At 58.0% G+C, this 12590-nt stretch overlaps 1 protein-coding gene across 1 annotated transcript; it reads left to right on the top strand.

Annotated features, from left to right (window-relative positions):
* The first annotated feature begins 357 nt into the window (after positions 1–357).
* Positions 358–12590, top strand: ALAS1 (5'-aminolevulinate synthase 1). Its single transcript, XM_037128451.2, has 11 exons — positions 358–490; positions 1316–1534; positions 4469–4696; positions 5437–5586; positions 5947–6169; positions 6953–7137; positions 8398–8577; positions 8900–9064; positions 10466–10734; positions 11189–11351; positions 12319–12590. Exons 2-11 carry the CDS (start codon positions 1336–1338, stop codon positions 12477–12479), a joined length of 1923 nt encoding a protein of 640 aa, XP_036984346.2. The 5' UTR covers positions 358–490; positions 1316–1335; the 3' UTR covers positions 12480–12590.

Consider the following 12590-nt stretch of genomic DNA (forward strand, 5'->3'; position numbering starts at 1 on the left):
CTGACCCCCGTGTTGGGCCCGCCCTCCTGAGTCCCAGTCCCGGGACTGCAGAGCCCTCCAGTTCCCCGCGGTCCCCAGCGGCACCTGCCCTCCGACTCTGCCCTTTTGGAGCTGGCGGTGGGGGGCAGGGCTCTGGAGCCTGGAGCAGTCGCCGGGAAAGCCTCGAAGGCGTGCGGGAGAAAGTCATCCGCCCTCCACCCTGCCCTCCTTCCTTCCGGCCCACGATCCCGGGGACCAGGGAGAACCCGGGGCTGGCCTGACCCACGGGTGCCACCTTGGCGGTCGGCTCCCCAGCCGCTGAGCGCCGCGCCTGCGCGGAAGCAGCCGGTGCCCATGGCGCATGCGCAGTTGGCCCTTTCTGCTGTATATTAGTCCGACCGCGTCCGGGGCCGGACGGTTTTTGTGGACAAGGGCAACGGTCTGGTACGAGTCGTCGGCTTGGACACTCGCCGCCACCGCCTCCACCGCTTCCTCAGAGTGACCGGCGCAGGTGAGAGCCTGCACTCTGGGACCCCGCGTGCCCTACCAGCCCGCGCTGACCCCGCTCCCCGGGTCCCTGGGGCCCCATCCCCCACCGCCCCGGTCACCTGCCGCCCTGGGTTCAATGTTCTTCTCCCAGACCTTCGGCCTATTCGGCCGCGTCCTGACCTTCCCCGGTTACTGACAGCTTCTGGATTCCTTTATTCATACACCCCACCAGGCTATTCCGGAGCCCTCGACCTCGGGCAACCTCTGAACTCCCCCTGCCCTGGACCACTGCCTCGCGCCAGGCCCCCGACCGCGAGTCCCCTCTCCCCTGGTCTTTTCTCAGCGGTGCCCAGCGCCTGGGGAAGGCCTGCCTCAGGGACCCAGGGCCGGCTGGGTGCCGCCCGAGGTCCAAGAGAGTGGGGAATCCTGTAGAGCCCTTTCAGCCTGCGAGTATGACAGTGGCTTCTTCCCTAGCTTCCCTTCATCACTTGGGTGTGGCCTGAGGTGTCCTGTCCACTCTGTACCTCTTCCTGGAAGAGCCTCTCACCTCCCAAACCTGTTCCCGGGTTGTTCCTCATCGTCCCACCCCTTGTGTGTTAAGCAGTGCCTGCTCCACTTGGTAGAGTTGCTTTGCAGGTGCTTTGGTAGAATGGGGACCCAGGCAGAGTGTGGCCACTGCTCCTTAGTTGCGTTCCCTGCCCGTGCTGCGCTTAGACATCTGTGAGTGAGGCTGACTGGTACCCCAGAGGACCCTGGCTGTGACCTGCGGACGACGCCTGAACCCAGTGACCTTTCAGTAATGTTGTGTGGCTATTAACAAGTGCTCACATCACTCTTCTTTCTCCAGGATCAGTGCACCTCCCGGACATGGAGACTGTTGTTCGCCGCTGCCCATTCCTGTCCCGAGTGCCTCAGGCCTTTCTGCAGAAGGCAGGCAAATCTCTGTTGATCTATGCGCAGAGCTGCCCCAAGATGATGGAGGTCGGGGCCAAACCAGCCCCCCGGGCTCTGTCCACCACAGCAGTGCACTGCCAGCAGGTCCGGGAGACCCCTCCGGCTAGTGAGAGTGAGTGTCCTTAGCAGGGAAGCAGGGTTCAAGTTCATTCCTAGACTGGAAGCAGCCCCAGTCCACAGTGGTAATGGGGGGCCTCGCCAACCAGGGGGTGACTCAGTGCCAGGGTCAGTTCTTAGTGTAGATTATGTCACGTAATTGTCGCCCTAATCTCACAAGCTAGGCCCTTGAGGTTTCCCACCTGGAAAGGCGAGGCGGTGACCGGTGTTCCGTGCGACAGGGTTTTGGAGTGCTTGTCAGTGCCTCGTTCCCCCGGGGTGCACAGTGGGCGTCTTCTGTTTCAGCCCGTCCTTCATGAAGGGTTTGGCCCTTTGGCTTTTTTTGTTTAAGTAGACTATTTTAGAGTTGTTTGAGGTTCCTAGCAAAATTGAGGGGAGGATTTTGGGTTTTAACAGTTACGATATTTTTTTTCTGCTTTGTCTCTTAAAATTGTTTTTTAAAGATTTTATTGACTTACTTTTAGAGAGAGGAGAAGGGAGGGAGAAATAGGAAGAGAGAAACTTGGATGTGCTAGAGATCCATGGATCGGTTGCTTCTTGCCCGCCCCCAGCTGGGGACCCAGCCCAACACTGAGTCATGTGTCCTAGATGGGAATCAAACTAGCAGCTTCTTGATTTGCAGGCTGGCACTCAATCCACTGAAGCCACACCGGCCAGGGCTAAAATTTTTTATGTGTGTGGTAAAATGTATGTAACAAAACCTACCATCTCAATACTTTTTTTAAGTTCCTTTTTTATTTTTTATTTTTCTTAGTTTTTAAAAAAACATTCTGTTGTCAGTTATTTTTAAGTGCACAGCTCGGAGGCAGTAAGTAATTCCCGTTGTTGCTCATCTCCAGAGTTCTTGTCGTCTTGCAAAGCTGGGACAGGCTGAGACTCTGTCCCCATTAAACTCGAACTCCCGGTTCCCTCCCCGACCCAGCAGTGCTACTTTCTGTCTCTGTGGATCCGACTACTCTAGAGCCTCCTGTGAGTGGGACCACACAGACTTTGTTAGAGCGGGTTTGTCTAACACGCGTGTCTTTATTCTGTGTGCAACTTTTACATTTTGTTTGTAATGAAGAGATCAGAGTTGGATTCAGTTTTGGCCTGGCTCTGCTGGGAGAGGTGCGGCTTTTCAGATCTCACGTAATCCTGGAGAATGCTGCTCCTCACAGGCTGCGCTCTGGCTGTGGGTATGTGAGGAGGCAACGTCTTTCTCTTTACAAAGGATTTCGTCCTTTGCAGAATTTTTTTTTAATCTTAACATTTGTTCAGGAGTTATTTTTCCCTGAACAATGAAAACCCTCTTGTACCAGCAAGCCCCTCGGCCTGGAGGAGTAGCTGCGTAACAGGCGGTTTGTCTGCTGGGCAGGCTGCTGCGCGTCCATCAGGGACGGCGCTCACGGACTCGACCGGCTTAGGCAGATGTTTATGGTGAAAACAAACGCATCTGCTGAATAAGAAAAAGGCTTTTTAAACTTGCACATAGGGAAAGAGATAACATACCCAAATGTATGCAATTGTTATGTTGTTCTAAATTGATTTTAGAGAGGGAGAGGGAGAGGGAGGGAAAGAGAGAGGGAAACATCATTCTGCTTATTCGTGCGTTCATTGGTTGATTCTTGTATGTGTCCTGACCTGGGATTGAACCCACAACCGTGGCGTATTGGGACAATGCGCTAACCAACTGAGCTACCGGGTCAGGGCTTGACATGGTTATATTTTGAATGACGGAACTCTTCTTTTCCTGGCCTTCCTACATTGAGTATTACGTATAATGAGTGAAGTGAATGTCAAAGCAAAGTTTTTATTTTTCTTTATTGATGTTTTTAATGCCCCCATAAGGGTCTGTTTTATTGACGTGAGAGAGGGAGGAAAGAACATCGATTTGTTTTTGCACTTGTGCGTTCATTGGTTGCCTCCCGTACGTGCCCTGATGGGGGATCGAGGGCACGGCCTTTTGATGGATGGGAGGACACTCCAACCAGCTGAGTCACCCGGCCGGGTCAGAGGAATTTAAGTGTATTGCGACATATTACCCAGGTTGTAGGAGGGGCTGGCCTGTGACTCACAGGACCGCTCCAAAATGAGAAGAAAGACTTCTCCAGAAGGAAGGAGTGAATTTGCTCACGGGGGGAGCGAGTCAGGGCCCACAGGGCGCATCAGCGGGCTTGGATGCACTGAGATGAGGAAGTACCGGCAGTGAGGTGTGCGTCTGTGACGCACTCACAACTTGGACTTTCTCAGACAAGAATCCAACAACCTTACCCTTGGCCTGGTTCCTTTTGTTAAGAAGAAAACCAACAGTGTGTGTGTCAAGAAACAGCAAGCTTCTTTGCCAAGAATCTGTTAGAGCCCTGACCGGATGGCTCAGTTGGTTAGGCATCGTGGGTTCGGTTCCCGGTCCGGGCACATGCCTGGGTTGCAGGTTTAGTCCCCAGTCGGGGTGCATGCGAGAGGCAACAGTGGATGTCTCTCTGTCTCCCCTTTCCTCTCGCTAAAAATAAACTAAAGTCTAAAAAAAACCCAGAAACCAAAAAAAAATCTATTTGGACACTATTAGCAGAGAAGAATATTGCGGGAGCGCTTCCCTCGACCCCCAGGAGCATGTTCTCACAAAACATGCCAAGCCTACTCAGGGCAGGTTGACGGAAGTACCTGGCTCAGGGACCCCGGGGCTGTCTGCAGTGAGAAAATGCCGCCTCCCATACGTGCAGGTGAAAAATACCAGGTGCTGAAAAGGCAGCTGGACTGTGCCAGTTGCTCCTGGAGGCAGGGTGCAAACCGCTTCGTTAGCAGAACCTGATGAAAATTAATTTGAATAAATTTGTGCCTGGGTGGTGGGGTGGAGTAAGTATCAACCTGGGGTCCTTCAGAGAGAAACAGGTGGTTTTCTGGGTGGTGCGCCGCCAGGTCTGGGTGCTTCAATTCTTCCTTTACCCCGCAGAAGACAAAACGGCAAACGCCGAGGCCCAGGCAGCCCCGGGTGGATCCCAGCAGGCTCCAGATGGCACGCAGCGCCCTGCCGGACACCCGTCGGCAGCCACGGGCCAGGGGGCCGCCAGCAAATGCCCATTCCTGGCAGCCCAGATGAGCCAGCGGGGCAGCAGCGTGGTCCGCGAAGCCAGCCTGGAGCTGCAGGAAGACGTGCAGGAGATGCGCGCCGTGAGGGAAGGTAACAGACGGTTCGGCCCCGGAGCGGAAGACTTCCTCTTGGCTCTTGTGGACCCCAGAGTATTTACAAGCTGCTATTAGGGTAGCTTTTGTGTAAACAGCTTCCTCTTTGAGAGCCAAGGAGGCAGGTAGTAAGACAGATATTTGGAGGAATGCATTGCGCAATGGGGACTTTCTCTGTTGTGAGTATACGTGTGACCAGCTTTTCCAGTAACCGCCTGGTTTCTCTAAACATCCTTCGGGCACAAGCTGGTCCTAGCTCCCCTTTGTATCCCTCCCATCATCTAGTGGGGCAGAAGGGAAAAGGCAGTGTCCTGCACTGAGTGACGGTCTCAGGACTCCCCAGCCGTGTACGGAGTGGCAACCTTAATAACCCAGTGCAGCTGCCCCCCTGGACACTGAGGGCCCCTGGAAAACGTCACTAGCAGAAATGGTGCCTTTGGCTGGGATTGTTTTCTGTGATGAAAACTGAGATTAGAATTGGGAGTGAGATGGGCTGGGCTGGGGAAGGCTTGCAAACCCGCTAGGGAGCTGCGGACGTCAGTGTTCATTACAGCTGGCGGAGACCCTGCCTCTGGCCGCCCGGTAACTGAGAGGGAGGAAGAGACACTTCCTACACTCGGGCGCAGCTGGCTGAGGTCCTGGTGGGCTTGGCCAGCGTTTGTGGCGACGAGCCTGGGAGGTGCTGTGAACTCAGAAGAGAATGCTGGTCCCCTTTGTCTCTTGTTGGTTGTGATGCAGAGGTTGCCCAAACCTCAGTGAACCCCAGCGTGATCAGCGTGAAGACCGATGGAGGAGAGCCGAGTGGTTTGTTGAAGAACTTCCAGGACATCATGCGAAAGCAGAGACCAGAGAGAGTGTCCCATCTGCTCCAGGATAACTTGCCAAAGTGTAAGTCCCACTGCTGTTTGCCTGGTGAGAAGAGAGTTTAGAACTTAAACAAGCATCAGATTGAACATCGAGTTGCATGAGGGATGTGGGTTAAAAGGCACGTCCCTTGCTCGATGCCAGCAGGTGCTCTGGGCAGACTGAACCCAGGCCCTGCTGGTTTCCTGCCTTCTCTCCCCTAACACCTGCCACTGCTGCTGGCACTGCAGTGACCTCTTGACATTCTGGGTCTCAGGATGAGGACACACAGGAACTGTGCCCAGTCGCTGAGCAGATGAGCAGGGATGGGAACCCCGGTCTCTTGCCAAAGCCCAGATGCGTTCCTCCTGACCGCTGCTGTGCTGTGTTTTGTTTCCTTTTCAGCTGTTTCCACTTTCCAGTATGACCGTTTCTTTGAGAAGAAAATTGATGAGAAAAAAAACGACCATACCTACCGAGTGTTCAAAACCGTGAACCGCAGGGCGCATCTGTTCCCCATGGCAGACAACTACTCGGACTCACTCATCAGCAAGAAGCAGGTGTCCGTCTGGTGCAGCAATGACTACCTGGGGATGAGCCGCCACCCGCGGGTGTGCGGGGCGGTCATGTAAGTGGCCCCCAGCTTTCGGACCCCGTTGCGGTTCTCGGCAGGACGCTGGGGATGGACAGGGACTGGATCTGTTGTGGGCGGGCATCTGCAGCCAGAGCAAAGTACTGTCTGTAGCCTGGAAAAGTGGCTGCAGGTGCCTTTTAAAGAAACCTAATGCGCAAGCAGTTGGGGGGCCCAAGGTTCAAGTTTGCGGGTACATCACACGTCCACTTCCTGCCACTCGGCGCGAACAAGTGAGCCTTTCACATTAGGCAGCTTCGACTGTGGCCGCGGGTGGAGGAACGCAGGCCCAGCAGCGCCGGGCAGGGGGTCGCCTCCTTCGTGCCCTGCGGGCGAGGGTTGCTCACCAAACTCTCCAAGGGGGCTTGAAGAAGAGGTCCCTGTCTGGGGTTTAGTGATGCATCTGCCCTGACGTCATGTGGCTGGTTGGCAGAGGCTTCGGGTGGCCACCATCCAGGATGCGTCTGTGGAGACAGATGTGTTAGTGGAGAGGATGTTTGCCAGAGGCAAGAAACCTGAGCACATTAACTCAGCTAGTACTAAGTACTCAGGTCACTGCTACATGAGCACTTGACATCCCCTGGTGGCATCGTTGCCTGTGTTGCGACCCCCTCCCTTCTCTAAAGGTGAAGGTAGTTGACAGTTCTGGCTGCAGACCGGGCAGTGAGTGAGCCCCTGGGCCCCCAGAAGTCTCGGGCTCCCGGATCCCTGGGGGGGAAGGTGGTTTGCACGACGTTCACACCGCACATGAGGCTTGTCTCCTCTCCGCCGTTCTCTCAGGGACACTTTGAAGCAGCACGGTGCTGGAGCCGGCGGTACTAGAAACATTTCTGGGACCAGCAAGTTCCACGTGGACCTGGAACGGGAGCTGGCCGACCTCCATGGGAAGGACGCGGCCCTCTTGTTCTCCTCGTGCTTCGTGGCCAACGACTCTACCCTCTTCACTCTGGCCAGGATGATGCCAGGTAAGGGGCCTGCGCCGGGGGCCCGGGACAGAAGCCCCCGGTTTCTCCTACCCGTGGTCAGCGCGGTCCGGAAACATTGCACAGGAAATGCCAGAAATAAATAACTCGCATTTTGAATTGCATGCTGTTGTGGGTTGTGGGATGAACTCTCCCAAGTCCCGCTCGGACTCACACGGGACGAGATGCATCCCTTTGTCCTGAGTCCCCACTGTGGACCTGCCGGTCCGTCAGTCACTATCTCAGTCACCGGATCACCTGTCAAGACGTCCCAGTGCTTGTGCTGGAGTCACCCTTACTGATGACGGCACCGTGCGCCAGACGGGGGGTGCTGGCCCTGAGCCAGGCCAAAGAGAAGCTGCAGGCACTTCCTTTAACCGAAGAAGTACAAGTTCTTAACTGAAGAAAAGCAGGTGTATGCTGAGGTGGCGGAGGTCCACAGTAGGAGTCCTCCGTCTGTGGGGTGGTCTGATTTTTGTCAGACCCCCTTGTAGGTAGGTACGTGCGGGAAAACACTCCGTGGGGTCAGCACTGTCCGCCGTTGTTTCAGGCACCCACTGGGGGTCTTGGACTAGGCCCCCTTCGGAGAACGGGGCTGACGTGAGAGGAATAGTGACAACGGAGGAGGTTCACCAGAAACGCTCAGTGAGGCAGAGGCGTGTCCAGCAGCCGTTGTTCCTGGGCCGCGAGTGCGTGCCACCTGCTTGTCCTCAGGCCCAGTGGGATGTGACCCCGGACAAGGGTTGCTTTGGAAGTTTCAACCCAGTGGCTTTCGATGTGCTGTGTGCTCTACGAGAGTCTCGTGGAGAGCTCCTCTCATCGCCTGTGGTTGTCTTTTGCCTAAGTTGGAGCGAGGCGGCCAGGTTTGAGAGCAGATGGAGCCCTGGCTGGTGTGGCTCAGTGGACTGAGCACCAACCTGCAAACTAAAGGGCCACTGGTTCGATTCCCAGTCAGGGCACATGACTGGGTTGTGGGCCGGGTCCCCAGCAGGGGACGTGCAAGAGGCAACACGTTGATGTTTCTCTCCCTCTCTTTCTCCCTCCCTCTCTCTGAAAATAAATAAAGTCTTTGAAACAAGAGAGAGCAGGTGGAGAGCCTCCTGCAGGGCCCGGGCCTGCTTGCTGGTCACCTGGCCAGAAGGGACCTGGAGCGTGGTGGCTTTCCCGAGGGGGCAAAGGCAGCGGAGGCCGTTGTCCTCGGCTGCCTAGGAAGCAGGTTGCCTGAGGTACAGAGGGCAGCAAACGCCACTGCTGTCATTCCAGGCTGTGAGATCTACTCGGACTCCGGGAACCACGCCTCCATGATCCAGGGCATCCGGAACAGCCGCGTGCCAAAGTACGTCTTCCGCCACAATGACGTGGGCCACCTCAGGGAGCTGCTGCAGAGGTCCGACCCCGCAGTCCCCAAGATCGTGGCCTTTGAGACCGTCCACTCAATGGATGGTGAGTCCGGGTGGAGGCCAGCTTGAAGCTGGAGTGAAACACTGGGCCCTTTACAGATGTGTTTTTGGCTTCGCAGTTTCTTTTCTTTCAATCGTTTGCTAGGATTTTGTAGTTGGTGGACAGTGATAGGTTTGGGTAAAGGTAGGTTTTCCACTCTGGCTTCTACTTGGCTCTAAGGCTCCAGGATCATCTAGAAACTGGGGGAGTTCATTCCCCCCCCAGTAGGAAAGATAAGGTGTGGAGGCTCGGTCCTTGCTGAGCTTTCCCTGGAGCGGAGCCTGGCGAGGCGCCAGCCCCCCAGAGTGGCCGTGTCTGTCCTCAGGGGCGGTGTGCCCGCTGGAGGAGCTGTGCGACGTGGCCCATGAGTTCGGCGCCATCACCTTCGTGGACGAGGTCCATGCCGTGGGGCTGTACGGGGCCCGAGGTGGCGGGATCGGCGATCGGGACGGAGTCATGCCGAAGATGGACATCATCTCTGGAACACTCGGTATGTGTCCTCTGCATGTCCACACCGGACACTCACTCCACTGCCCCAGTGCGGCTACAGACGCGCAGGGCCAGCTGGGGCCAGGTGAGGGTACAGCGAGCCTAGGCCTTGTTTGGGGCAAGGGTTTGTGTTCTCGGAAGGGGTGGCTCAGCCCCACAGCACCCTTGCAGCCCCGGAGGCTTGGCTCCCAGAACCAAAGCGAGTCCCACTGCAGTGGCACCTGCGGCCCTCGGGGCCTGTCCCAACGGTGCTGCGTGGGAACCGATCTCCACAGCTCCTTGTCACTGAGAGGCAGGGTCTCTTGGGCTGGGCTCGGGGCCGCACTGCCCGCGGGGTATGAGCGCTGCCCGCCGCACTCACTTGCTCGTGACCTCGGGCTGGCCGCTCCCCGGTCTGCTGCACGCAGGCTCCGCAGCAGCGGTGACAACAGCACTAACCTCCACTTTTGTGGAGAGTGAAGGAGTCATGTGGAGACAGCTCCTGTCCACGTTCTCTCCACTTACGGGACCCAAAAGAGATGAAGATGCAGAGAGTACAGATTCGGGATTTCAAGTTAGTCAGGCAGTTGGAGACCCGCGAGGCAGCTGGTGAAGGAAGGGCAGGTGGGAGAGCGCGCTCTTCAGCACTGGCGCGGGGCGGGTGGACTGGAGGGCCGGGGTCCCAGGCCAGGGCCCCCGTGTGAGGAAGCCCTCGTCCACGGGTCTGGGCCCCAGCGGCTGTCATCTTGCAGTGAGCTCTTGTGACCTGGGCCCTGACAATGCAGGGCCATCAGGGAAGGAGGAGGCTGGAGAGGAATTTCCCGCCCAGCCCTGCACGGGGTGGGGGGGGGGGGGGACCTGCAAGGTCAAGGACAGCACAGGTCTGTCACTGGTCTCAGAGGCTCTGGAGTCCCCGGCCCTGACACCTGAGATACAGATTTGAAAAGGGGCTTAAGGACTGAAAAGCAAGGCCGGCCCTGAACTCACCTGAACAGGTTCAGAGGCTTCCCACTGGTCTGGCAAGTGCTACTCGTCAGAGTTCTGTGTTTACTTGAGCAGGAAACAGCACGGCCCCACCAAATGGTTAAGTGGCTCCCTTGGGTGACAGTCCGGGCCCCAGGGTGACACTCGCAGTGAGAGGCGAGTCCCAGGAGCGCACACTTAGGGCCAGGCTGGGGCCGCCAGCCGAGTGGGGAGGCTGCTGCCGTGCTCAGGCTCCTGGGACCAGACGCCCGCTCGGCTGTGGGCTCTGGGTGAGACCCTTTCACAAGCTTCCTCAGTCTTCCCCTTTCCGAGATGGGGGACGTCCTTCTTCAGTCTTAGGGTGGATTAAGGAGACAGAGAAGGACGTGCCTTGAGCCCCTGGGGCACTGCAGGGCTGAGTGGCCGCTGCGTCCTGAGCCGCTGCCTGCTCTGCTCCCAGGCAAAGCCTTCGGCTGCGTGGGCGGCTACATCGCCAGCACCAGCGCGCTGGTCGACACCGTGCGCTCCTACGCGGCCGGCTTCATCTTCACCACCTCCCTGCCGCCCATGCTGCTGGCTGGGGCCCTGGAGTCTGTGCGGATCCTCAAGAGCCCGGAGGGGCGGGCGCTGCGCCGCCAGCACCAGCGCAACGTCAAGCTCCTGCGGCAGATGCTCATGGACGCCGGCCTCCCCGTGGTGCACTGCCCCAGTCACATCATCCCCGTCCGGGTGAGAGCCGCTCGGGGCCGGGCCCTCTGTCGGGGCCGTGGCACGGGAGCCCAGCGGGCTGCAGCGGGGCCCCTCCCCAGGGTTTGTGTCTGGAGAGCTGAGGAAGCCGGCCTGTGGCCCACTTCCACGTGTGGCTTCCTACTCGGTCGTTTTGAAGTAGCCCCAGTCTCACGCAGCGGCCAGACAGCCCCTGCATCCCCGAGGGTCCAGGCTGGCTGGTGTCAGCTGTGGTCCCTGTGCCACTGCGGTGCCCACAGGAGCCTGGGCAGCCGACTCCAGAAATCTTCTCTCGTGGCTTGGGCTCCTTGTCTGCTCGGGCAGCGCCTCTTCCTGTCCCCAGGCCTGTGTGCTCCGGCCGGAGCCGCCCCTCCCCTCGCTGAGCAGTCCCTCAGCCTCCCCCCTCAGAGGTGGTCTGTCCTGCTCTGGCCTGACTCTCTGTCATCTTCAAACCCAGGTGGCAGATGCTGCTAAAAACACAGAAATCTGTGACGAGCTCATGAGCAGACACAACATCTACGTCCAAGCCATCAATTACCCTACAGTGCCGCGGGGGGAGGAGCTGCTGCGGATCGCCCCCACCCCGCACCACACCCCGCAGATGATGGACTACTTCCTAGGTGAGTGCCGGCAGCCACGCAGAGCCATCCCGTCACCGGGAGTGCTCTCGGGTTGCACAACTCAATGCTACTTCGGTGACAGCTTCACCGTCAGAGGCTGCAGGGTCACCAGAGAAGCCCTGTGGTAGCCCGCCATGCCACCCACTGCGCCAGTGCCCCTTGTCGGTGACTCAGGACGCACTGGGACCACCACTCTGGGGAGCAGAGGGCGGCCTCCGAGTGCAACCTCGCTCTCCTCTCTCCCCCTGCCATGCGTGGTCCCTGAACCAGCCCCCCACCCGGCCCCTTCTGCTGGGGTGGGGACCTGGGCACGCTGTGTGGAGGCCGTGTGGTTTGAGGCCTAGGAGTCGTTCGTTTCTGGAGTTTCCCGTTCAGTACTTTCAGGCCACGCTGACCGCAGGCAGTGAACGGCGGGTGGGGGCTGCTGTCCACCCGGTTGCGCCATCTCCATTGCCTGGTGCCAGTCGTGCCGTCGGCAGCCACTCCCCAGTCTCTCCTCCGGTGCCACCGGCCCCGTGGGACCCGCGGCGTGTGGCCCGTGGCCCTGCCTGGCTGCGCTCACAGCCATGCTCTCCGGGGCTGCCCAGGCTGTAGCGGGACCCATGCTTCCTCCCTCTCAGCGCCAGTCTTCCTCGGCTCCAATGCCCCCCAGTGGGTGGATGTTGGGGTTCCCACTTTTCTTTCTTTAGGATTTTATTTAATTTTAGAGGTGGGGAAGGGAAGGAGAAAAAGAGGGAAAAAAACATCACCGTGTGGTTGCCTTTTGAGGGCTCCCCATTGGGGACCTGGCTCACGACCTAGGCATGTGCCCTGACCGGGAATCGAACCAGAGACCTTTCAGTTCACAGGCCACTGAGAACACGCCCTTTTTCACTGCTAGGAAAATAATGGTCAAGGTTCGGGGCGGACGTTGTCATTCCTCTTGGATGTACGTTCCCTCTAATCTCTTGCCGCTTGGCCCTCACAGAGAACCTGCTGGCCACCTGGAAGCGAGTGGGGCTGCAGCTGAAGCCGCATTCCTCGGCCGAGTGCAACTTCTGCCGGAGGCCGCTGCACTTCGAAGCCATGAGCGAGCGGGAGCGAGCCTTCTTCTCCGGCATGAGCAAGCTGGTCTCCGCTCAGGCCTGAGCACGCGTGGCCTCGGCCACCCGCCTGTCCCCCACCCTGTTGTACCCACAGAGTCTCCAGGAGTGTCTCTGTGGGTTAAATTATATTAAATTTTAATGTATAGCAAAAGCA

Source organism: Artibeus jamaicensis, unplaced genomic scaffold (assembly GCF_021234435.1).
Source record: "Artibeus jamaicensis isolate MK-2021 breed Jamaican fruit bat unplaced genomic scaffold, CSHL_Jam_final contig_519, whole genome shotgun sequence".
Classification (NCBI taxonomy): domain Eukaryota; kingdom Metazoa; phylum Chordata; class Mammalia; order Chiroptera; family Phyllostomidae; genus Artibeus; species Artibeus jamaicensis.